The 27,498-nt window shown below is 47.9% G+C and overlaps 1 protein-coding gene across 1 annotated transcript in view; it reads left to right on the top strand.

The window, feature by feature from the left end:
• PSEN2 (presenilin 2) overlaps positions 1-27,498 on the top strand; it is a 443,825-nt gene that overhangs the window by 288,023 nt on the left and 128,304 nt on the right. Inside the window, exon 8 of the mRNA XM_078649110.1 lies at positions 19,371-19,448. Coding sequence (XP_078505236.1) covers positions 19,371-19,448 — 78 coding nt within the window. The remainder of the gene's footprint in view (positions 1-19,370; positions 19,449-27,498) is intronic.

Raw genomic sequence — 27,498 nt, 5'->3', positions numbered from 1 at the left:
TGAGAGAGAGACTGACTGACTAAGAGAGACTAAGAGAGAGAGAGAGAGAGACTGACTGACTGACTGACTGACAGAGAGAGAGAGAGAGAGAGAGAGAGAGAGAGAGAGAGAGAGACTGACTCACTGAGAGCGACTGACTGAGGAGCAACTGACTGAGAGAGGGAGACTAACAGACTTACTGACTGAGAGAGAGAAACTGAGTGACAGACTGACAGAGAGACTGACTGACTGAGACTGACTGACTGAGAGAGACTGACTGACTGACTGACAGAGAGAGAGAGACTGACTGACAGAGAGAGACTGTGATGGAATTGGGGTCAAAGTGAGTATGAAGCTATGCAATGTCTCTTAAGATTGCTATTGTCTGCTAATAAAAATGTATTATCAAAATGTGCTCTTTGTATTTACACCTGCTTTTGAAATACAGCATTGTCGCATTGTCTAATGTTTGAAACCAGTTTGATTTTTTTTACTCTAGCCCCGCCCCTCCCACTGACCCTGCCCCCCCACTGACCCCACCCCTACCGGTGCGGCCCTCGGCCACAACCCACACTGTAATTTTGGCCCTCAACAGAAAGTTTGTGAGTACCCATGCTCTAGCCCTTCTGCTGGACAAATTAGCACTTGACAGTGCACCTCCCTGTGCTTCAGAGTAGTGACTAGCTCCCTCATTATGTAAAATATTACCTGGGTCAGATAGCTGAATATACAGCAAAGCTGTATAAGACATCACACCTTCAAATCTGCCGCCTGTAGAGAAATACACAAGATTTAAAAAAAAAAATTAAAGTGTCAGAAATACCTAAAGGATGTTACTGGGCAAACGCTACCATGTGCTTACATCTTTTGAAAATTTAGGTTTGCTTTACAGTTCAGGACTTGTGGGTCGTAATGTACTCTCTGTCAGTGAACCATGCAGATCGGCAGAGTGGTTATAACACAGTACAACAAATACCTTTACCACGCATGCCTTTACCACACATCTTTTACCACGCATATGCCTTTACAACAAATTGGTAAGTATATAACAAGTAAGTGAACTACATTAATAAATAACATGAACAATTATATGTTGAATGGACAACTTCAGTTGTAATTTGCATCTTTCTGATCTATTGTACTTTACTCACTGAAAGGAAAACAAAGGGACTGAGAAGTTGCACTGTGCAATTTTCTCATATATATATATATATATATATATATATATATATATATATATATACATACATATATATATATATATATACATACATATATATATATATCCATCCATCACGGCTCGGAGGATCGACAACACTCCTCGAGCTCCAAGTCCTATGGTAAGAGGCACAAGAAGTCGACGAAGCGACATCGCTCTTCCGACTCCCCCGACGCGGCCGGGGGTTTGGGTTACACCGCCCACGCGGCTCCGCCGGAGCCGCAGGCGACGCTGCCTGCACCATACCCGCCAATCCCTGGGCAGCACGCGACGCCGGAGGAGATTGACGCCTTCCTCTTGGCCATGAGGTCGCTCACTCCTCCGGTCGGGTTCCGCGGCGCCTTCGGGACTGGGAGCCCAAGCGGGCTGGGTGCTTCGGCCCTGGCGCCGTCAGGTGCTTCGGCCCCTGCGCCGTCGGCGACTTCGGTCCCGATACCGCAGGACTCCACCGGATCCGGGTCGTCGCCGGTGGACCTTACGACCTCGCCGGCGCCGGCTGCTAGGGTGTCGCCCCCAGCACCGACCACGGTCGACGCCGTCCCCAGTTCTCTCCTCGGTCTGGGTCCGGCGCCGGAGCGGCGTCGATCTACGCCGCTTTCGACGCCGATGGGAGATTTTTACTTCTATGATCCGGCCCCATCTTTTGACCCTGAATACCAGGAGATGGGTGGCGAGGCGGATTGGGAGGGGTCTGAGGACCATCTGTCACGTTAGTGTCAGCCTTATCAGGACTGGACAGGCGAGCTAGGGGACGCCAGTGGTCTGGACATCTCTTCAGGCACTGGCTTTGTCTCCCCTCCTACCGTGGCTACGGAGGAGATGGCAGCCTATAGTGTGGTGTTGACGTGGGCGGCCAAGGCCTTATCCCTTGAGCTCCCCCTCGCGACCGTGAGGACTAACCTCCTCACTGAGGTCCTTAAACCGCAGGCAAGCTCGGCGGAGCCTCTGTTGCCGTTTAATGAGGCCTTGTCTGAAGTTCTTCTGGGCACCTGGTCCAGAACCGCTACAGGTCCGCCTATAGATAGGAACGTGCCCAGACTCCACCGCCCGGCTCCGGGCGACCCTTGCTTCCTGTCCACCCACCCCACCCCGAAAGCCTGATTATCCAGGCCTCTAACTCCCAGACCGCATTTCCGACGGCTCCCCCTGATCGGGAATCCAAGAGGTACGAGCAATATGGTAAGAAGATGTTCTCCTCCCTGAGTTTGGGATTGCGGTCCGTTAACACCACGTGCCTCTTTGGCCGCTATACCCACTCTCTGTGGGACACGGTCGCGGACATGCTGCCACAATGTCCGGAGGAGGCCCGGACTAAACTCACCCAAGCCCTTGCGGAGGGTCGAGATGCGGCACGGTACTCCATCAGATGTGGATTGGATACCACGGACTCGCTAGGTAGAGCAATGGCAACAACTGTGGCGATTCATCGCCACGCCTGGCTGAGGTCCGCCAACTTTTCGGCTGATGTTCAGAACACCCTTATGGACATGCCGTTTGATGGCCATCGCCTCTTTGGCGACAAGGCAGACAATGCGCTTGAGCGCTTTAAGGACTCCAGGGCTACGTCCAAGTCCTTGGGCCTGTCGGCCCTGCACCAGAAATCTGCTGCCTTTCGCCCCTTTCGTGGCCAAGGAAAGGGCGCCCCTACACGTCCTGCCAGCCACGGGCCGCAGACTAACATCCAGCGCGGTGGCGGACGTGGTAACCGCCGTGGCGGTGCCCGGGGACAACGGCGCGGCCAGTCCACATCCACCCCAGCATCATCCGCCTCAAAGCCTTCCTAGTCCGAGCTTTCAGGCCCACGAGACGCCAGTGGGTGGCAGGGTTCGCCATCACCTTTTCCACTGGAGCGACATCACATCGGACAGGTGGGTGCTGCAAATCGTCCGAGGCGACCCCTCCAGCCATGCCACCGCAGTACCACCGCGTGTCGGGGGATCACTTGAATCTTCTGCGAGAGGAAGTTACGGCCCTCTTGGCCAAGGGGGCCATATATCGCGTTCCTGGGCCAGAAGTAGGGTGTGGTTGTTACTCCCACTACTTTCTGGTGCCCAAGAAGAGCAAAGGGGCCTACGCCCTATCTTGGACCTGCGGAACATCAACGGCTTCCTCCGAAAGGAGAGATTCAAGATGCTGACACTGGCTCAAGTCTTAGCTGCCCTGGACCCAGAAGACTGGATGGTAGCGTTAGAGCGGTTCTAGACTCAGCACAATTTCAGGTTTATCCTCCCGAACAGCGGGTTCGAGATATTCAGGCTCTGATTCCAATCTTTCAGCCTTTATCCCGAGTCTCGATCAGGTTGACGCTGCGGCTTCTGGGGCTGATGGCCTCCTGCATCCTTCTGGTGCATCACGCCAGGTGGAGGATGCGGGCTCTGCAGTGGGACCTGAAGTTTCAGTGGGCCCAGCATCAGGGCAACTTGTCCGACCATGTCTTGAGCTCGGAGGGCACTGCAAGACAGTTGCAGTGGTGGCTCACGGACCGCGATTTGGTCAGCGGCAGATCCCTCTCCCTACCCCAACCGGAGCACGTAGTTCTGACGGATGCGTCCCTCCAGGGTTGGGGAGGCCACATGGGAGAGGCGGAGATCAGAGGCCTCTGGTCTCCGGCGGAGTCCCAGCTCCAAATCAACCTTCTGGAGCTGCGGGCGATCCGGCTTGCACTGAAGGCATTCCTCCGCTCTGTCCGGGGGAGTGTGGTGCAGGTGTTCACTGACAACACCACCGCCATGTGGTACTGCGACAAACAGGGCGGGGTGGGGTTGTGGACCCTATGCCAGGATGCTCTACGCCTCTGGCAGTGGCTGGAACATCAGGGCGTGACCCTGGTGGTTCAACACCTGGCAGGTTCCCTGAACGCCAGGGCGGACGAACTCAGCCGTCGGTGCATGATGGATCACGAATGGCGTCTGAACTCGGATGTGGCGCAAGGCCTCTTTCAGCAGTGGAGAGAGCCTTGGTTAGATCTATTCACCACAGAAGAGAACGCGCAATGTCATCAGTTCTGCGCATTGGAATTTCCAAGGCGGCACTCGCTCGGAGACGCTTTTCGTCGTGAGTGGAGTTGCGGTCTATTGTACGCCTTTCCGCCTATACCACTTCTGCCCAGAGTGCTGAAGAAGATCAGGCGCGACCGGGCCCAAGTCATCCTTGTGGCTCCGGACTGGGCACGGAGGTTCTGGTATCCCGAGGTACTCCGCCTGTCTGTCGATCCCCCGATTCGTCTGCCTCTTCAGGAGGACCTTCTGTAGCAGCAGCAGGAGGCGGTCCTCCACCCGAACCTATCCAGTCTCCACTTACATGCGTGGAGATTGAGCGGCGGCAGTTGAGGCCGTTTGACTTGCCTCCTGAAGTCTGTAATGTCATTCTGGCAGCCAGGCGTCCCTCAACAAAATCGATATACGCCTGAAGGTGGAATAAGTTTGTGGCATGGTGCACAGCAAAGGCTGTGGATCCCCTTTCTGCCCCTCTTTCAGAGGTTCTCCTCTTTCTTCTCTCTCTTGCCCAGCAGGGCTCTGCTCTGGGCACTCTGAAGGGCTACCTCTCAGCCATTTCCGCCTTCTTAAGGCTACCTGATCAGCCCTCTTTGTTCAAGTCCCCCATTGTAAATAGGTTTTTGAAGGGCATCACCCATATGTTTCCTCCAGTTCCTTTTGTGATGCCTCAGTGGGACTTGAACCTTGTTCTTACTTTTCTGATGTGCGCTCCCTTTGAGCCACTCCATAATTGTCCTCTTCGCCTTCTGACTCTGAAGACCGCTTTCCTGGTTGCCATCACCTCTGCCAGGAGAGTAAGTGAGCTCCAGGCCCTTTCCTCTAAGCCTCCTTTCCTTTCAGTCCATCCAGACAAGGTTGTGTTGCGGACGGGACCTTCTTTCCTGCCCAAGGTAGTCACAGCCTTCCACATCGGGCAGTCCATCACTTTGCCCACCTTCTTTCCTCATCCCTCGAAAGAGGAAGAGAGGCTCCACCGTCTGGACCCAAAACGTGCACTTTCATTCTATTTGGATCGCACACGCCAGTTCCGGGTGGATGACCAACTCTTTGTTGGTTACGTGGGCGCTAAGAAGGGACGGGCGGTGCACAAACGAACCATTTCCCGATGGGTCATCTTGTGCATCAAGGCTTGTTACTCTTTGGCTCAAAAGGAGCCTCCTGTGGGCTTCGTGCCCATTCCACACGGGCCAGGGCGGCTACTACTGCCCTGGGTCGGGGAGTCCCCTTGCAGGACATCTGTCAGGCAGCTACGTGGGCCTTGCTGCACACGTTCGCAAGACACTACTGCCTGGACAGCCAAGCCCGGAGAGATGGCTTTTTCGGCCGTTCCGTTCTCCAGGACTTTCTGGTGTGATCATTGGTTCGCAGACCCACCACCGGGGTTGGTATTGCTGGGGTATCTATTCTAAGGTAAGGAATCTAATACTAACCTGTTTCTTTCAGATGCACAAGTTACTTACCTTCGGTAACAATATATCTGTAAGAAACAGTAGTTAGTATTAGATTCCTTACCGCCCCACCCATCCTCCCCGTTATGCAAACCGATATCTAGGGTTAAGGTCACCCCCTTTCAGGGCCCTAGTTTTTATGGCACCAGTGTTGGTTTTTATCATGGCTCTGCGTTTTCTGGTGCGGAAAAGCTGTGTATAAGAACTGACGTCAGCGCGCGAGGGCGCGTCTAAGTACTCTGGCGACGTCATCCCGGCGCCAACGACGCAGACGACGGACGCGGATCCGCAGACGACGTCTACCAACGCGCAAGGGTACTGCTACGCAAAAGTTTCCGGATCCAGTCTGACGCCTGGGGGTATTCTAAGGTAAGGAATCTAATACTAACTACTGTTTCTTACAGATATATCGTTACCGAAGGTAAGTAACTTGTGCTTTACACCACACGCCAAACAGACTTCTGGCGCGCTGCTGCTCGGAGGATGAAGTCCACTTGTGTCCTGAGGTCCTCAGGACACAAGAGGACCTCATCGCCCCACCACAGGTGCACCAGAAGCCGCGTCAGAAGCCGTGTCTTTTGCTTTCTCACCATAAGTGTGCCAGGTATGCCCAGACGTTGGTCCTGGGCTCACTGTGCCACTGGAATCAAGCTATCCTGGCCTGAAGGGGGGTGAAACCCTGAAACCGGTCCTGGGATGCTTGTTTCCGGTCCAGGGAGGACCTGGCTTGGCAGTTTGGGCTGGACTGTTCCCATGAGGCACAGAGTCAAGACTGATTTGCATATGGCCAGGTCTAAACTAGGGTGGCATGGTGAGCAAAAGAATGATGGATTTAACCCAGATCTCTTGACTGTGGGTGAATGTTTTGATTTGTTCTGTATTCCGTCCATCAATTGTGTGTCTTTTGACCCCATTCCCCTGGGCCGGCTTTATCTTTTTATTTTTTTTAAATATTATTCCGGTGGAGGAGAGCCATCAAGCGCTCCAGGAGGTGGGTGCACGGCCCCCTTCCCATGTTTGCCAAGCCCTGGGTAGGTGGTGGTCCCCGGGGCCAGGGGCCGTAACAGACCCCCAAATTGTAATTTTATTGTGCCCTGGGACGCGTAGGAGGGCTTGAGGCCCCCCATACATTTATATATTTTTAAAAAACAGAGCCCCGGGTAGGTGGCGGTTCCTGGGGCGCCGACAAGGCCCCCACATACTTTTTGCACAATGCCCGGGATGGTGGCGGTCCCCGGGGCTGCGGGGGGGCGCGTGCCCCCTGCTCATCACTAATGAAGCCCGGGGAGGTGGTGGTCCCTGGGGCTGCGGGGGCCCGCGGGCCACATAATTAATCATGTCCCCGGGACCTTGCCCACCCGGGGGGCTTAAATGGTACAAAGTGCTGGAGCCCGCTCTTTTTTTTTTTTTTTTTTCTGGGCCGGATTTGCGACCCGTGCAAATTTCTTTATTTTAAATGCTTTTAGGCCCTGGGGGTCCTTGTGGGACTTCCTGAGAGGCCTTTGGGGTCAGGGTGTTTGTACCCTGCCTCCTTTTCTTGTTTTTCAACCTTTTTTCCACTCTTTTCTTGTGACTCTGTACAAGGTGGCTGCCAACACTTCCTGGTTTGGAGTGTTGGCAGCCAATCAGAGTGAACCTCGTGCCCAGGAGGGTCCGCAAACCCTCCTCGGTGCTCAGATATCAATATTTTTCTTTTTTAAATTTCTCAGGAACTACTGAACGGATTTCCACCATTTAGTACAAAGGGCGCAGTCTAAACCAAGACCTACCTTTTTGCCAAATTTGGTGTAATTCCGTTGAGCAGGTCGGGCTGTAGCCTGTAATAAAGTTCCCATGGGAAAATAACATGGAGAAAACGCGCTTTGGGACCCCCCTTTTTTCTCGGCCCCCGCTTGACGAATCACCCTGAAACTTTCAACACACAAACTTAGCGGTCCAACCCTGTTTTGGGGAAGATTTCACGAGGATTCGTCAAACGGCGCCAAAGATATTGGCAAATCCCAAAAACTTTTTTCCTATGGAAACTAGGTCCTAACTATAACTACCTACTGGCGACCACCAGGGATTTTTCCGATTGATTTACATTTATAGCAATCCCAGTTTGTGGCCTATCCAGAACCTATCTGTCAGACCCCATATGGAGGGACACAGGACAGGAAGGGGCAGGGGTTACTAGGCCCTAACTGTCTTGGGTGAGGTTATTTGTCACTAGTATCATAGGGTCCAACCTACTACAGTTCTGCCACATGAGCATGGAACTTGACTCTCATGGATGCGAGGCCAAGCAGTCATAGACTTCTCAGTTAGTCACTTGTGGTGGGCTAGAACTCAGAACTCAACAGTGAATACTCTGACACAATAAAGTATTGTCCAGCCCATTGCTAATATTTAAAAGAAAAAAAGAAAGTACTTTATTAAAACAGTGTTATGAAATATTCCACATTCCAAAAGATGGTTAAGGTGCTCGGTTACATACTCCGTATGGGATCTAATGAATTGTTGTATCTCTTCATTGCCTGCTTTCACCCCCGATCTCTCTCATGCTATGTAGGCAAAGATATAAGGGTAGTGAAAGATACAAAAAGTGGGAGGGATGATCCTAAAATCTTTTGGCTTCTAGCGATCCCCGTAAATCAAACACTATATAGACAGAACAGGTTTGGGGTTGTTGCATACTCACGGGATGTCAGAGCAACGCTCTGGGTTCACTGTGAAACTTTAAACAAGAGGGCTTAGTAGACTGCTCACACTGGCACAAAGAAAAAAGTTTAGTTACACTATAGATTTCACATAAGTCTGTGCTGCCACCACTTCTTTACAGGAGGTACACAAGACAATTACAATAGTGCATTGCATATAATGATAGGATGCTTGGTGCGTTACTGCAGTCACAAGACCTGTCCGGAATCACCCATAGTCAGGCCGTTGCACACAATTCTAGGTTATCATGACGCCATAGCCAAATAAAAGCCAGGATACCAGTTTTACATGCCGTTGGGCATTGGGACAGGGGTAACAACCTGTTTAATAATAAGGGGACCTTCCCTTCCCAAAACCATCCAACATGCTAAAGGGGAATGTTAGAAATGGGGTCTCTAGTTGGCAGTGGTTTGCACCCTGTCCAAGTAGGGACCCTTACTATAATCAGGGTAAGGGAGTCACACAGTTAAGATAACCCTTGCTCACCCCCTTGGTAGCTTGGCATGAGCATTCAGACTTATCTCAGAGGGAATGCGTAAAGTATTTGTACACACACACACACACACACACACACACACAGAGTAACGCAGTTAAAACACTACAAAAAGAATCCACACCAGTTTAGAAAAATAACCAATATTTATCGGAGTAGAACAAGATCAAAACGACAAAATCCAACTTACACAATCAAAATGTCACGTTTAAAAGATTAAGCAAATGTTTCGTCCATAGAAAACAATTGATGCATTTCTTTAGCACAAAGTGCCAAAGATGCGTCAAAAATGAAAGACGAGGCAGGGTCAGCGTAAGGCGAGGTGAAATGCCAGAAAAGCAAAGCAATGCGTCCGCCCCTTACTACACAGGGGATGTGATGCTTCGGTTCCTTACCGGCAGGGGAGGTGATGCGTTTGTTCCTTGTTATGTTATGTTAGGCGTTTTTTATATGGCGCTCGAATCACCCGGGGGCATCTCGGCGCTTCGCCTACCATAATACACTGAAGACAGGAGGGGAAACTAAAAGAGAGGGTGAGGTTAAAACAGGAATGCTTTCAAGTGCTTCCTGAAGATCAAGTAGGAAGTACAGTTCCGCACAGGTAAAGGAAGCTGGTTCCAGTATTTCGGGGCGACATAGCAAAATGCTCTGCCACCGGTACGAGAAAGGCGAAGACGTGGAATCTTCAACAGAGCTAGGGAGTTGGACCTAAGGTTACGACCAGAGATCTGTTGAACAAGCAGCCTTTGCAGTTACTTGGAACCCCTGCCTTCCCAAGCTTTAAACGTCAGACAGCAGATCTTGAAGAAGGAACGTTTTTTTATTGGGAGCCAGTGTACTTTCTTCAATAAGGGAAGTGATGGCGAGCCGGCCGGGCAATTTAATGTCATCCTGGCAGCCGTGTTCTGAATTACTAATCTGGCCAATAATGTCTCACCCACTTCAGCCAGTAGGGCATTGCCGTAGTCAAGCCGATTGATTACCAGCACCTGGACTACAGTTCTACGATGACTCTCTGGCAGAAAAGGTATTATTCTGCGCAGCAGACGCAGGCTGTAATAATAGGAGCTCACTGTGGCTGAAATGTGGTCCTTCATCGTAAGAGCTCGGTCTAATTTTAAGCCCACGTTTTTTACTGATGGGGCAGGGGATCGTCCCAGCCCGACCGGCCACCACTCCTCTGTCCAGAATGAGGCTGCTTTGCCCATGAGCATCAGCTCCATTTTTTCAGGATTCAGTTGAAGGCAATTTTCGGTCATCCATTTAGAGATGGCCAACATGCCCTCAGAGAAACGCAGTTTCTCTTCTTCAGGATTTGAACCAATTGGGAATAAGAGCTGAGTGTCGTCAGCATATGAAATAATTTCAAACCCAAAAGGCTCAACAATAGAGGCCAATGGGGTCATGTAAATATTAAAAAGCTTAGGGCTCAGGCTTGAGCCCTGGGGGTACCCCTTTGTCTAACGGATATTTTTTTGACAGGTATGGTCCAAGCATAATGGTTTGTGATCTATCTGTCAGGAAATCATTAAGCCATTTCAAGGCCAATCCTCTGATTCCGCAGGCATGTAATCTCTCCGCAAGCATTCCATGAGAGATGGTATTGAATGCTGCGGAGAGATCAAGAAGGATAAGAACCATTGACCCGCCATCATCTAGTGTCCGTCTCATAGAGTCGGTTACAGCGAGAATAGCTGTCTCGGTGCTATACCCTGGGCAAAATCCCGATTGCGATGGATGAAGGATATTATTTGCTTCCAGGTAAGAACTAAGCTGTCTATTCACTGATGTTTCTAATAGCTTACCAAGCAGGGGCAGCAACGATATCGGTCTATAGTTACTGAGCACCTGGGGTTCTGCGGTAGCTTTCTTTAGGATCGGGCGAACATAGGCTTCCTTCCATGCTGCGGGGATACTGCCCGATTGAATCGAACAGTTGAATATTTCTGTGATATCTCGCGCACAGCTGGAGGAAAGGAGAGCCATGATTTTAGGAGGGCAAAAGTCCCCTGGCGAGCCCGATTTTGCCGATAGCAGAAGCTTCTCTACCTCGTCCACCGAGATGGTGTTAAACTGGTCGAGACACCCAGCAGATGAAGTAACCCTCTCCTCATCTGACCTCATTATAAAATCTATGTTATCTGCTGTTATTGTGGGAAAGTTAGCATAAATCACTGCGATTTTATTCTGAAAGAATTCCGCAATAGAGTCACAGAGTATCTGCGATTCCACTGGTGATTCCTTGCAAGCTCGAGGTGCCACAAAGTCTTTGACTATATTGAACAAAGCTTTAGAAGAGTTGGTCGCTTGTTCGATTTGATTCAATATAAATTTCCGTCTTGCCATCTTAATGTTTTGGTGATAATTGGCAAGTGCCAGTTTGTTAATATGACTATCTTGGGGACTTTTTGTGCTTCTCCAGCGTCTTTCCAGGCGCTTACAGCTGGATTTATCATTTTTCAGTTCACCTGAGTACCATGTGGCAGTTGATCGTTGGTGGGACGTGCTTAGATTGGATCGGGGAATGACTAAATCAAATGATGCAGTCAATTTAGAATTAAAATTATCCAACCTGTTTGTGACATTTTCCTCACAATTGTCTTTTTTATATTCCCTTACTTCCCTATGTTGCTGCATGGCCACATTAAAAGACTCCTGGGTGAGTTTATGCCAGGGTGTGCCTCATTGTTTCTTTTTCTGTTGTGGTTGATCAGACGGAATGAGGATAGTCCGAAATGTATCTTGAACATAATCATAAAGTGATCAGTCCATGTAAGTGGAGAGGCAGCGAGACCACTTAAGTGTTCCATGTTAGTAAAAATTAAGTCCAGCTTGTGTCCCACCTGATGTGTAGGGCCCTCAACCTTTTGGGTTATACCGATAAGGTTGAGCCTGGAAATTAATGTAATCACCTCAGGCTTTGCGGTATCTTCCCCATGGAAGTTAAAATCGCCAAGTAGAATAAACTTTGTGGAGGCGAGTACTTGCATGGCAATAAGTTCGATCAAATAATTGGCAACATTTGCTTTTGGGCCTGGTGGCCGGTAAATTAAAGCTCTGTTCCAGACCTCCGAGGGGGACCTGGTAATTTTAAAAATCCCTAATTCTAGGGTATCGTTTGTTAAGGAGGACAGCCATTGAGCCTTTAGATGAGTTTTATAGGCGATAGCTATACCACCTCCAGTTTTTCCCACTCTACCCAAATGGATGATTTTGTATCACTCAGGAATAGCCAAATAGATCGCAGGGAGATTGGTAGGTGTCATCCAAGTTTCAGTAATAAAACTGAGATCGGGCGAATGAGTGGCAATCATGTCCCGTACCTCTACCGAATGTTTGGCTAGTGAGCGTATGTTGCATAAAATATAAATAGGGTAATTAGAAAACCGGGAGGGGGGGGGGGGGTTAGTATGTTCGGCGAGTCGCTCAGTAGAGTTTGCGAGTGTGTGGAAGTTGCAGGTACTACAAGCGACTGGGCCTTCAAGGGCTGCCAGAAACTTTGTAGAACAACAGATATTACGCCTGGAATCTCTGATCGCTCTGGCTCTAACGTCGTATAACATAGAACCAGAGTATGTTAGGCGGGCGACACCTGAGACAAGGGGGCTATTTTGTGCAGGGCATCTGGTCTCTGGGCTCGTCCAGGCGCAGATGGGCGCAGACAGGCTTGCCTTTGGGGCGCCCGCTGCACGCGTCCCCTGCGCGTCCGCCCTGTAGGTGTCATAAATAATAAGAGAGGAGGGGCAGCTAGGGATGGGCGCGTGCGCGCTGGCGCGTCAATTTATCTCCTCCCAGCAAAAACAACTAGCCTGCAGACTGTGTCCCCCCCCCCAAGATGGCGGCACCAGAAAGGAGTCAGTGTCCTTGCCCCAATCCCTCGATCAGCGCCTAATCGGCTGAGATGGTAGAGGTAAGGCTACAATTTAAAAATCAGGAGTGCAAAATACAAAGTGCAATTTTTCCTTTTAAAAACACGGCAGTGAGAGTAAAATGGTGATAATTCCCGGCTTCCGCCTCAGGAATTCGCATGGGGCAGGGGAGTTGATGCGTCGGTTTCTGGACACATGACCTCAGTTCCTTACTATGATGCAGGGTGAATGAAGAATCAGCACCCAGGGATGATGCGTCGAAAATCCAGACATGCTGCGTTGATGCATTAACGGCAAAACAGGTGCTGCGTCGATTCCACATCCACGAAGCAGGCGCTGAGTCGGAGTTGGAGCTGGTGCCACAGACTTTGGTGACATAGTGCTTGAAACACACCAGCAGTGATTATTCTGACACGTTGTGATTGCAAGCTGGGGCTTATGGTGTAAGCCGTGGTCGATGCGTCAAGCAGGAATCGTGCTTCGGGGTAGGCAGCGGCACTGAGTTGATCTTTTACAGCAGTACGTAAATAAAACAGGACCTGGGATTCGATGCATGGATTGTATCCTTAGGATCAGCAGATTTCACTTCCAAGGGCCCAGAAACTGGATTTGGCACCACTTGGGAAGTCAGGACTCTCAGCAGAATAGCCCAGGCACTGGCATGTGAAGTCTTTGTTGGCCCTGAGACTTCTTAACAGGAGGCAAGCTCAAGTCAAGCCCGTGGAGAACTTTGGAAGCAGGATACAGAAAGACAAATCCAGTCCTTTCACTCTCAGGACGGAAGTAGCAAGCAGCAGGCCAGCACAACAAAGCAGCGGCAGTCCCTCCTACAGTATCCAGCTATTCTTCCTGGCAGAATAACCTCAGTCCAGAACTGTTTTGATTTTGGAGTATCCGAGGTCCAGTACGTATACCCCTTTCAGCCTTTGTCATAGGCAAACTTCAAAGGAAAGTCTTTGTAGTGCACAAGATCCTGCCTTTCTCTCACTTGGCTCCAGACATGCTACAGGGGGTGGAGACAGCTTTGTGTGAGTACAGGCACAGCCCTATTCAGGTGTCAGTGACAACTCCTCCCACCACTGTCGCACAGGAAGGCCCATCAGCCTGGTGATGGCCCCTCAGGATATGCAAGGCATACCTCAGCTCCCTTTGTATGACTGCCTAGAGTAAATGCACAAGAACCCAATTGTCAGCCAACCCTGATGTGTATTCTACAGACAGGCAGAGGCACAGAAAGGTTAAGCAAGAAAATGCCCACTTTCTAAAAGTGGCATTTGCAAACACGCAATTTAAAAAACTATTTCACCAAAAGATATATTTTTAAATTGAGAGTTCAGATACCCCAAACTACAAATGTCTATGTGCTCTTAATGGGAAATAACACTTAAAAGATATTTCAAGGCAATCCCTATGTTACCCTATGCGAGAGATGGACCTTGCAATAGTGAAAAACGAAATTAGCTGCATTTCACTGCTAGGACATGTAATACACACCTGAACATGCCCTACCTTTTACATACTTTGCATCCTGCCCATGGGGCTGCCTTAGACCTACCTCAGGGGTACCTTAGATGTATTAAAAGGGAAGGTTTGGGCCTGGCAAGTGGGTGCACTTGCCAGGTCGAAATGGCAGTTTAAAACTGCACTCTCAGACACTTCAGTGGCAGGTCTGAGACATGTTTTCAAGGCTACTCGTGTGGGTGGCACAATCAGTGCTGCAGACCCACCAGTAGCATTCGATTTACATGCCCTGGGCACGCCTGGTGCACTTTACTAGGGACGTATTAGTAAATCAAATGACGCCATTCAAGGATAAACTAATCACCAATACATTTTAGACAGAGAGCATATGCCCTTTAGCACTGGTTAGCAGTAGTAAAGTGCCCGGAGTCCTAAAACCAACACAACAGGTTAGAAAAAATAGGCAGAAGAAGGCAAAATGTTTGGGTATAACCCTGCAAAAATGGCCAGGTCCAAAAATGGATGTTTCACCAAGAAGGAATAGATTTCAGCAGGGGGTTGCACTTGAAACCTCTCTTAGGCTACTGAAGGATTTTAAAGGCAGAATATCTGCAATCAAACATCCTCAAGTCAGATCAAGCCTAAAACCACACCCAGGCAAGCCTCCTTTTTTAGGTCTCGCCTCTCAATGCGCATGCGCATTGAGCAGAGCGAGACTATAGCGACTTAAACAGACTTTACCCAACTGGGCGATTTGGTGCTGTGCCCGTGCGCCTCTAGGTCAATGCGCGTGCACAACATCAAATCGCCATCTGTTCCCTCAGCCGCACTCCTCCCACACCTTTGAAGTGAAGCTTAGCTTCACTTCAAAGGCCCCTGCTGCTTCACACCCTCATCGCTGCTCTCCCCACTCCGCCCCCTCCTCTGCCCGCCGTGTCGCATTTCTCCTCCCCCCTCCCCACAGCAATGCCCTCCGTCTTGTTTTCTCACTCGTTCCCAGTCACCCTCCTTTCCCCTGCCTTCCCTCCTTTTCTCTCACCTCTTTCCATCCCTTCCCTGGTTCTATATCCCACCCTCCCCCTATAATCTATGCCCTCTCCCTCCTCCCCTTCCCTCTGTCTCTTCCCTGACTCCGTTCATAGTCTCTCCCTTTCCATTCGATCTTCCTCGCTCCCTCCTCCCCTTCCACTCTTCGCCCCCCGCCTGCACCACTCTATTACTTCTCCTCCCACCTCCCACGGCCGTCCTTTCTGCCCGGCTTGCACAAACATCCCCCAGAGCACTTCAGTTCGTGCCCAGCCCCCCTCCCAGCGCTGCCTTGGTATTAGTTTTGCTTTAGCCATGCTGCACAGTTTCGTGGCTGCTGTACAGTATTGCTACACCCATTGGCAGAGCCTAAGGACAGCTCTGTTGGCTTTGCCAATGCTTGTAATTTCCATGATGAACTTTACATAGCTCCTCTCACTCACCCTCACCCTTACACATCCTCACTCACCCTCACACACTAAAAAATCTCGAGCGCACTCACACATCCTAAACAACAAAAACAATCATTTCCTCAAATCCTCACTCAAACACTCACACTCACCTACCCTCACACCCACAAACACACTCACACACCCTCACTCACATTCACACCCTCACACCTTCACACCTTCAACACCTCTTACACACACACCCTCACTCACCATATACACTCACCCTCACACATCCTCACTCACCCTCATACACTAAAAAAGCTCTAGAACACTCACCCTCACACATCCTAAACAAGGACTCATTTCCTCAACTCCCCCCCAACAACCACATCCTCCAACTACAACCTCAAACACAACACACTAATGCCACAGCACCACTCAATGCCACAACACCTCTAAATGCCACAGCAACACTAAATAACACTGCACCACTCAATGCCACAGCATGACTCAATGCTACAACATCACTCAATGCCACGGCATCACTTAATACAACGGCATCACTCTATGCCACAGCAACACTAAATAGCACAGCATCACTCAATGCCACAAAAAAACAACGCCACAGCATCACTCAGCACCACTCAACGCCACAGCAACAGTCAACGCAACAAAAAATAAATACCACAGCACCACTCAATACCACAGCAACATTCAGCGTCACAGCGTCACTCATCGCCACAGCGTCACTCATCGCCACAGCATCACTCAGCGCCACAGCATCACTCAGCGCCACAGCATCACTCAGCGCCACAGCATCACTCAGCGCCACAGCATCACTCAGTACCACAGCATCACTCCGCGCCAACATAGCATCATTAGTTCAAATATGTTTTCACAATGTTTCAAAATTTATTCCAAATGTCAAACTAAATCTTAAAATTTCACTTCTGTTCTTCAATTTTCATCACAATAAAATACACAAAACATAATCTTCACTAAATATATTCAATAAAGTTTAAGCTATTAGCAATATAAAATAAAATGCATTTTATTTACGTATTGAATATTTAAAAAAATTAAAAACCACTGTCTTTTATTTATATCAATACATATAAGTCACGTAAATACAAAACATGTTGCATTACAAATGCTAAATGTGTCACATTTACAAAAGTAAAAACTATTGGCTTAGTAAAAAAAAATATATATTAATTTAGCTATTTAAAAAAACAACACATAAATAAATAAAAAAATATTTATAACTCCAATAGCTCTAACTTTCCTATTGCGAGACCTATTGCATTTCCAATGCTTGTTTCTGTTAGCTTGGGACACAAAATGAGACTACTGCGTTGACCGTACATGACTGAGCAGGCCTGTCTCAAATCGCTCTACTATTCTTGCCCATCTATACAAGCCAAAGCACTGGACCAGATGGTGTGTGATGGAGCCATTGTGCCTGTTGCCTGTAATGCTGGTGAAATAGCTGTGCTGACTTCCTTAATCTGTCTTGATAGCTATTTCTAGGAACTGTAATGGATTTAGCTCAACTTATTCTGTTCTTGATTTACAGATGCCCTTGCTTGGCCAAGCTATCACCTTGGTTGGTGCAAGAACATCATTTAGGATGATGTACTAGAATATCCTATTACACAGCACCGTTTTGCACTTACAGATGATTCAGGAAACAATTGTGAACCTCCTTGTAGAGGTCTTTTGTTGAAAATCTTTTCAGACGCATGATTTTCTGGGTTGGTAAAACTGATCACAGAACTTTTTTAGGGTAGAGATAAAAACTTGTTCAAATAGATAAATTTGCAAAGTGAGTCACTTGTGTGTGTCAACAACCTTTGTCTCTATATGCCCAATATGTTAAGTACTGAACTCCTATATCTGTTTACTTGAAGTAGATACAATTTTGCTTAAGTAATCCCAGTCTGATTCAGAATTCTGAACCTAGACCACCACCCTCTTTTGAGTGAAGCGGACACTGTGCAGAGCAAAGAATAGGCCCAGATCTCTGTACTGGGGTGAATGTATGACATTGTTCTGCATTCTGTCCATCAACTGTTGTTTGAGCAAAGAATAGAGCAGGAAACAGCCTTTACAATGTGGGCTGAGCCACACGTGCTGTTTCCTTGCAAGCGAAACCACACTTGCCTTAAACACTCATATGCGTGGTTAAGGCAGTGCGCGGTCTAGATAGGTGGTGGGCGGGCACAGGAAGAGGAAGGATCCGGAGAGGGAGCTCAGGGACGTGGTCTGCTGAGTAGGGTTGGGACCGGTTTTTGGGGGGGTAATTTGTAGGGGTTGGGGGTAGTTATCAGGGCTTTTGGTGAGCCAGGTTAGTTTTTAGGGCTCGTGTTGTTTTTAGGGGTCAGGGTTGTTTTTAGGACTCTGGGGGGGGGGGTTGCGTTAGTTTTCAGTGCTTGGGGGGAAGGGTCGTGTTTGGGGCTCGGGTAATTTTTAGGGCTTGGGGGGGGTTTAGGATTGTTTTTAGGACTTAGAGGGTCGGAATTGTTTTTAGGGCTTAAGGTGGGGGTCTGGGCGGTTTTTAGGGCTCTGGGTTGTGGTTTAGTGATTGGGAGTCGTGGTTGTTTACACAGTTTAGGGTGAGGGGGGACTGGGGTTTGATCTTTACCACATATATCCCTTTACCAGTCATGTCTTTACCATGAAATTGTGTGGTAAAGGTATGCGTGGTAAGGAATACGTGGTAAGGAATACGTTAAGACGCATTCATTGTTCGGGCAGTGTTGTAGAGGCATGTGTGTTTTGGCCATGCATGTCTCTATCATACAACCATATAAAGCAGCTCACATACTCAAAAGTGACTGAGACTGAACTACCAAGAATGGTAAGAGACTGTGAATATGATTAAAAGCATCCCGTGGACCAAGATTTGCGAGCTACATCCACAACAGCAACCTTATCGTGCCACCCTGCTAGACAGGGACTATCACAGAATGTTTGCTCTAGCAAAATTCAACCAGTGGACTTGAATGAAGAAAGTCACAGAGAGAACATGCCCTAACACCCAGAATGCCTTTGATATTGGAAATCAATTGAAAACATTGCACACATTCTCTAGAATGCAAATGGTATTCAAAGAGCAGAAAGTCCCTCCTGGAAAAAACTTTAATTCAAATTCAATCTTAAAAAACACCACAACACTTTATTATGCGTCATAGGAGACTATTTACTCAGATAGTTGTCGCCTTTTTCAAAGTTTCACGAAAAGGGGGAGCAATAAATCTCTGAGATGGCCAATACTTTATAGGAGTCATTAGGAGGCTAAAGAACGAACCGATCAATCCACCTGCAGCCACCATCCGGAAGTTCCCTTGAATACTGATGCAAAACTCAACCCTGAATAACAACTTGCCAAAAGCATGCCCACCACTTTTCCTACCTAACATCACCCCCTTCTCTCACACTGGGCACTCCTCTTCATTTTGTTCTCCACATTCAAACCTTTTGGACACATTGGTAACCCGACACTCACTTTTATTTTTGCTGCTGTTGTCGATTTGAAGTAAAAACGTAAGCATTTTGTATGCTAAGGTCCGCAGGAGCAAATGTCATATAAAATAAAGGAATGAGTAATGGTGAAGGTAAATTCAAAAATTCATATGAACATTTAAAGTCTAAAACAAAACCTGATTTTTAATTTATTCGTCAGTAGCCTTGCTCTACAACTACTCTTCCTCATTAAATTATGAACAGCTATAATCCTACCTTCTTTGATGTAAACTGAACTTTACGTTATTATCTTTCGTTCTAGCGGCTATGATGTGGACAGTCGGCATGGCAAAAATGGATGAGACAGAGAGCGGATCCAGTAATCAGACATTTACACCAGGTAAAGTATTGACTATATCAAATTCACTGGTGGAGAGGGAATCGATCCCAGAATCGATCCCGGAATTACAGACTCCTCACGGAGGTCCTCATTTCTCCGTTCAACCAAGAACCATCTTATTTCCACTACCCTGGAAATAATGGGAACCCTACTATCTTTAACTGTAGAGGTGCTTCATTAACACCCACACATAGTGAACACTCATAAGTGGTTAACTCTCATGGAGACCATGTTTTTGCCGAAGTTTTTTGTAGTCTCCCTGATATTCACAGTAATCTCAGAAAATCGTGGAAAAGTTCCTACTTGAGCCCCCCTCCTTCAAAAGGGAAAAATTGATGGCACAATCGTTCTCAGGTAATGCGGTGAGAATCTGGAACTCGCTTCCTCCTTCGCTACGTGCCATCACCTCCATCCAGATCTTCAAAGCGGACCTCAAATCTCTTTTATTCCAAAGACACTTTCAGAACTAATTCCCTCCTTCTCAGACCCCGCCAGGAAGTTCTTTAGTCATTGTAAATTTGTCACTTATATTTATATTTTTGTTTGTACATCCTGTGCTTGCTGCGTTCGATATTGTGTTCCTTTTGCCTGCGTTGTTTTGATTCTATGGCCTGCTATTTTTCGCCAGGAAGTGCTTTAGTCATTGTACAATTTGTCCTATATATTCATATTTTTGCTTGTACAGTCTGTGCTTGCTGTGCTTGTGATTGTGTGCCTTATGCCTGCGTCGCTTTGATTCTATGGCATGTTATTTTTGTTTGTTCCATTCCTGTAACAGTTCTCTCATGTAACGTAACTGGTTCTATTGTACAGTGCTCTGACACCTTCGGGTAAAGTCTGCGCTTTATAAAAATGCATTAAATAAATAAATAAATAAATAAAATAAAAATGTACTGTTCTTCAGTGAAAGTTCTGGATATATGATCGGTGCAGGCTATGGGCCTCATTTAGAGTTTGGTGGGCAGAGAGCACTCCACCCTTAATGTGGAGGAGCACGCTGTCCACCAAACTGATGGCACACCTGGCGGCGCATCATATTTCCTCTGGTGGTGCCCTTGCTGGCCACACTGGCAGAAATGTTACACCAGCGATTTCGATCTGTAGGTGTTTGTCACCTCAGGCTGTCCGCCCTATTTAGGGCGGACGTTCTGATGTTCCTTTGTTTTGTTCCGGACCACCAGGGAAAGCATAGGTTCCAGAACAGGAAAGAAAACTCATTGGGTGTCTGGGCTATTCATTTTATTGTTTCCCAAAACCAACTCTTGCTCTATGATGTTTTCTTTATTTTGTTTTTGTAGAGTAGCCACAAGAATGGAAGCCGTTCAGCAAACTTTCATTGCAACCAGAGGGGCTGACAAAGTGGTAAAGGCCAGGCAGGCAGTGATCTCTAAATAGGGTCAACTGTATGTGGACCAGGGCAGTGGAGTATGTGCTTCTCCTGTCCTGGTGGAACACAGTGCGGGTTACCAAGCTCTAAATAACCACATTTGCCTTCAATTAAATGTGGATTGGTAGGTTAATCAAAGTACTAAAGTTGTGCATCTGTTCAAGTTGTATTACCCTTTCAAGTGAATTTAGGTTATTTTTAATACCTCTCAAATTCTGTTTTGCATCTGGCACAACTGTCCCTTCATTTTTGACTGTAAATAAAAATTTGTAGTTGTGCTTTCAGTACATTCTTGACTCAGCTATTTTCTCTGCTAATGTTGTTTATACTTCGGTACGCCCTTACTATCTTCCCAGCCACTTTTAAATATTGATGAACCATACTGTGCATATAGCCTATGCATATGAATTTCATGAAATGTGAATGGTGCACTTGCAAGTTAAAGGTCTGGAAACTTAGGGGCCTGATTATGTTGGTAGTGCAACGGCCACCATCAGCTCGTCGGTGGTGGTCTCACCACCGTCGGACCGTGGAGGTCCACCCGCTGCATTACAATGCAAGGCAGATGGTTGGCAGACGGAGAGACCGACCGCCACGCATCCAACGGATCGGAAGGACTTGAATCCCTACAACAGTGGCTGTGCCTGCTCAGGCACTGCCGTAGGGATTGCAATATCCGTTTCCGCCGCCGTTTCATGGCGGTTAACCTGCCATGAAAAGGCAGGTGGAAAGGGACTTTTCTTTCCGCCATGAGTTCTGTGTGCCCCCCAACATATCCCTGCACCATATGGCAGGCACAGCATTGTGCCTATCACATACTGCAGGGATATACAAAATGTGTATTTTTTTGTACTGTGGCATGTGCTTGCATCCCGCAGCACATGCCACAATACAAAACATACACACAGGTTTCTGCCGTAACATCCTAACAACCTTCTTGGACAGAGCTCCTACTGTTGATCTAGAGTAAGCCTACTTCCGGAATAGTTTTCGGTGCGCTTACCCACTCTACTTCTTCCATGAACCTAGTCACGCTGTATTTTTCTGCAGCGTTCCCCTCTCACCCCCTGACCTTATTTGGACTCCAATCTCCTCCCTAAACTGTCACTTTGATCTATCTGTCCTTCTTGGTCAACTTATTGAACGCACATATACGGAAATATATGTATCCTTCTATCCCCAGCACTGTAATTTAAAATAAAAAAGTAACCTGGTCCTGATGATGGCATAACAGTTCTGCAGGCCGAAACGCCGTCGACTTCCACAGCGGAACTCTTGGCGCCCCTTTTCACGGATACCCTACTCATCTGGAAATTTGTATTCATGTACTATTAATTGTCGGGTTATCCTAAATATGTAATCCTTTGTTTTAAAATCTCACTTGTCTCTTGTTGCGCCCACCGCCCTTGCTGTATATACCATGTCACTTGCGCCGTCACTATACTTCACAAGCACTTCTGCACAGTATTTTGTTGGTTACATGTCATTTAATGTAACACAGTGCTACTGACCCATGTGCTTGTACAGATGAAGTTTAATATGTCCAACATGCTTGTCAATTGAAATATACTTTACATTTGGTTGACCCTCGGTCATCAAAGGTGTATTCCCTAGTACCAATACCAGGGGTGCAGGTGGTGGGGGAAGATGTAAAGTCTGTATTCGATTCAGTAGTGGGCTGACAGTCGCCCTTTGCTCTCTTTGGAGATCTATTCGGTTACCTGGCCCTATCCCTATTCCAGGCATCATTCCTCCTCGGGAGGTGGTAGCTGTGTTTAAGGTTGGGATTAGGTGGTTTGTTACATTGTCCATGCCACTTGTTTTAGTTAAATCAGGCTCTCCATTGGATCCTTGCCCCCTTAAAGTGCTAAAAATTGCCCGCAGAGTCATTCTTCCACACTTTACGGCTGTTCTTACTTTGGCCATATCCGAAGGGCTGTATCCCACCATATGGAAGACGGCGTTACTAAATCCTTTGCTAAAAAAGCCTTCCTTAGACACAGGAGAACTGAAAAATTATCGACCGATTTCTCTCCTGCCAGTCCCTGCCAAGATGTTGGAGACTCATTTAAACGCCCATCTCAGTACCTTTCTTAAGGATCACTCTTTGCTGGATGTTTCTCAGCACGGCTTTAGAAGCCATCACAGTACGGAAACTGCACTTACTACTGTCTTTAATACTATCCGTACTAAAGTGGATGAAGGGCATACTACCTTGCTCGTTCTTCTTGACCTCACCACGGCCTTCGATACCCTGTCTCCGAAGAGGATGGTTCAACACCTCATGGAGATTGGGATCGGAGGTTCGGCTCTGAGGTTGCTCTCTTCCTTTCTCAGTGATAGGGCTCAGACTGTGAAATTTGGCCCATTCTACTCTGCCTCTAAATCCCTGTCTTGTGGTGTGCCTCAGGGCTCTTCCTTGAGCCCGACTCTTTTTAACATTTATGTGGCACCCCTGGCAAAGGTCGTAAGATCATTTGGATTTGAGGTGTTGTCCTATGCGGATGACACCCAAATCATGGCTTCCATATCCCATAACATCAGGGACTCTGCCCTTAATTTCAAACTTTGCATGCAGGCTGTTTCCTCCTGGATGGTGGAAAATTACATGAAACTAAACAGAGACAAGACAGAAGTACTCGTCTTTGGGAGCAATCAGGACATCTGGTCTACGGACTGATGGCCTGTTAGTCTAGGTGCCCGCCCTTGTCCTGTCTCTCATGGAAAAAACGTAGGTGTCATTGTTGACAATTCTCTTTCCATGGAGCGCCAGGTTAGTAAGACCATCTCCACCTGCTTTAGTATTATTAGGGTCCTTTGGCAAATTTCTCCCTTTCTTCCCTTTGAAGCACGCAAACAGGCTGTGGTTGCACTGGTAACGTCCAGATTGGACTATTGTATGCCCTATACTTGGGCATTAAAAAAGGTCTTGTGCAACGTCTGTATTTGGTGCAGAAGGCTGCAGCCAGACTGGTGATGAATTTTTCAAAATTTCATCCAGTCACAGCTGCAATTAGGTCACTGCACTGGTTGCCTTTAGATCAAAGGATCCTTTTCAAGTCCCTCTGTCTGACTCATAAGGCCTATTATGGCTTAGGTCCTGATGGCATCAAGTCGATGTTTCAGCGATATGTTCCTAGTAGGTCTCTCCGATCCTCTAATAAAAGTCTGTCAGTGCTCCCTAAGTTTAGAAAATCCAGGTGGGGAGGTAGAGCCTTCTCGCTGACTGCAGCAAGACTGTGGAACTCCCTCCCGGAAAAGCTCTCTGGCCAACCATTACATTCCATCTTTGGCAGGAGCTTAAAAACCTGGCTCTTCTCACATAATTCAGTATGAGCATGCTGTCTACTCTGCTGCCTTCTGTTAGCTGCATTTAGCGCCTTGATGCCCTTGGGCTTAGTTTGCGCTGTATAAGTTTAATACTTACTTACTTGTCTGTTGCTGGTATAATTGACTATTGCTGGGGTTGCTCAAGGCAGCTCTCGCATACGACTTCAAAATACCGGATGGGGCATTGCTGAGGTTAGTAGATGTGGGTTCGTCGTTTGGGCTAATCCTCCTCTCATCTGTGCAATTTAAAATATTTTGAGGTTGAGTCTCTTGGTCTGACCTTCCTCTTGCACTTAATTCAGTCCTTAGTGGCCCTCCTTTCGGTGGGAGCACCAATGTCCTTAGCGCCTGTTCGTTTTTTTCATCTGTGATTCCAGGGTCACTAGCTTCCTTTCCATCCGGGTCAGTGTTGCAATAATGGGATTCAGCCTCGTGGCTACTAAGGTCTCCAGTCTCTGCCACATGTCCTCATTGATCAAGGGGCCGACAGATACTATAGGGGTTACCGGGATATGTTCTCCTTCTCCTTCTTGCATATCTTATACAGATTCCTCCTCCTCACAGTTCCCTCTTACTTTAGCTTGTCTGGGCGCCGTTGCCGGTTTTTGATTCTGTGGGCCACCCCCTCTTTTTCTTTTTCCTAGTTTTTCTAGGTTGGTTACCATGACATTGTTCCCCCCACACCCCTGGAGGATATTCTAGTCTTTGTTGTCAGTGCAGATTGATAGGGCAGTGCTCCCCTTTCCCCTTCTATCCCCTCCATCTGAGTTTGCAGTGAGGGTTGTTTTATGGTGTCTCAGCCATCAGAGCGGAGCTTGTTTGGAGGACCGGCTCCAGGGATAGTTGGCGTTCTGTGATCTAAATTTTGTGTGCTAAGACAGACGTTGCTCTAGTTAGGAACAAATCAAGTGTTACCACGATCCCCTCTCCCAGATGGTCATTTCGGCCCCTACGCTTACTCATCATATAACTAGCAGTTCCTCTCCAGTTAAATCGCCTTAATCTTAGAGCAAATGGTATGAAAATAGCAGTAATAAAGAAAAGAAAACGAGGAATATGGCCAGTACCTTATTTGGATTTGCCTATTTTTTAGAGGCTGGGCCCAGCCCAGCCTCCAACAGGCGTAGACGGGACCGCCCTTAGCCCGTGCGCATCCCCACGCACGTCTCGCGCCGCGGGCCGGCGTCTTCTTTTTAGCATGTTGTCAATGTGCTAGGAATTCTGGGGGCTGTAGTCCCGCCGGCGTCTCTGGGTTCTGCTCCAGACTTTCCTCCGGTCCGGAGCAGAATTCGGCGATCTTGCGGCAAAAAGACACTCCGCAAAGGACTGCCCAACAACTGGCAATGGGTGAGCACTGGCTAAAAGGCACCGCGGGCCGGCATCTTCCTCTTAACGCGTTGTCAATGCGCTAAGAATTCTGGGGGCTGTAGTCCCGCCGGCATCTCGGGGTTCTGCTCCAGATGTTCCTCTGGGCCAGGGCAGGATTCGGCGATGCCGCGGCAAAAAGACACTCCGCATAGGACAGCCAAAACAACTGGCAATGGGTGAGCACCGGCTGCAAGGCGCTGTTGGCCGACGTCTTCCTTTTAGCGCATTGTCAATGTGCTAGAAATTCTGGGGGCTGAAGTCCTGCCGGCGTCTCCGGGTTCTGCTCCAGACGTTCCTTCGGTCCCGGGCAGGATTGACTATATGTTGGTTACTGCCCATATTAGCTTTAGAGTCAGCAGGTCACCAAATCAATTTACAACTTTTAGCGATCATGCCATTTTATCATTATGGATACAAGTATATATAGGGGAATCCCCACATATTCTAAACATTGATACCCCAATAGTGGCAAGAAAGAATGGCATACAATTAAAATGGGCCTGTGTTGACCAACTGCAGAAATCCTATCGACTACACTGAGCAAGATAGCAATTTGCCTAGACCCAGAGGCTGAATCAGGAGAAACTGTGAAGGCCTTTAGTGATCTCCTAGAGAAGGTAAAACTGGCTCTTACACGTACAAAAGAAACAAACAAGAGGCCTGATAGGGGATGGTTTGATTCTCCTTGCACAAAAGCAAGGAAAACCTTGCTGTATGCCTTGAAAAACAGACCCAGAATCCCAGATGAAATCAGGGGACTGCGGGCTACATACAAACTCACTAGGAGAATTAGAGTAAACGCTATTAAAGAAGAAATTTGGAATATTGTCACCAAAGCAGCAAAAATGGGTAATACCCGTGACTTCTGGAGGATAGTAAATGCACCGCACTTTAAAAATCCTGTAGATCCTGCATTAGATAACAACGTAGATGAGGAAGCATGGGTAGCCCATTTTGAGAAGATCTTTGCCTTAAGTACAGATCCTCAAATATCATCAGTTAATATGGAAATAAGCCATCAATCTCCCCTTTCCTTCTCACTCATGGAGGTAAAGAAAGGTTTGATGTTGTGCAGTTCAGGTAAGGCCCCACGACCGAATGGTGTCCCAATAGATTTCTTTCAAGGAACACCAGAGCTATGGGGACCCCTACTAACAAATGTCATGAATAGCATAGTCGAGTAGGACCCCCACAGGCTTGGTCTGCAGGTGTCATCGTCCCTATTTATAAAAGAGGAGACCGGGCCGATCCAAAAAACTATAGGCCAATCTCCCTGCTGGACACAACAGCAAAACTTATGGGCCGGCTCCTCCTTTCTAAGTTAGAGGGATGGGACAAGGAAAATAACATCTTAATCCGGGCCCAATATGGATTCCAGCAGGGAAGGGGCACCGTAGACTAGTGCTTGATTCTGACACTTATAACAGAAAAATATACCACAATGAAGGAGGGGAAAATATATATGGCTTTCATGGACCTGTCGGCAGTGTTCGACTGTGTGGTCCATGAAAAGCTATGGACTATAATGGGGAAAATGGGGGTTGACCCAGACATATTACATTTTATTAAACAGCTGTACTCCAATGCCACAGCTTTGATCCGATATACTAAAAACGGGGATTGCATACTCTTATTTAAAATCGCCAGAGGAGTAAGGCAGGGATGCGTCCTTGCTCAATTTCTCTTCTCCATTTACACAAATGGAGAAGAAAATGCTCTTACCAAGATTACAAGAGACGTTCCCAGGGCCTGACTGGCCGTAGCAGGCACCGGGCATTTCCCCGGTGGGCCACCAGGGTGGTGGCCGGTTTTGGGCCCCTGAGGGCTGTTTTTGTTACAGGCTCGTTTTTGAAGCATAGCTGCAATATTGGCCCCTGTAACAAAATCGGCCGTAACCTGCCCTGGCAAACATCTTGGCGCACCCCCAACCCCTCTGGGGGGCCGGCCGAGCACTTTGCCAAGGCC

Source organism: Lissotriton helveticus, chromosome 6 (genome assembly GCF_964261635.1).
Source record: "Lissotriton helveticus chromosome 6, aLisHel1.1, whole genome shotgun sequence".
NCBI lineage: Eukaryota > Metazoa > Chordata > Amphibia > Caudata > Salamandridae > Lissotriton > Lissotriton helveticus.
The sequence above is the reverse complement of the archived record's forward strand: the minus strand, read 5'-3'. Positions and strand labels throughout refer to the sequence as shown.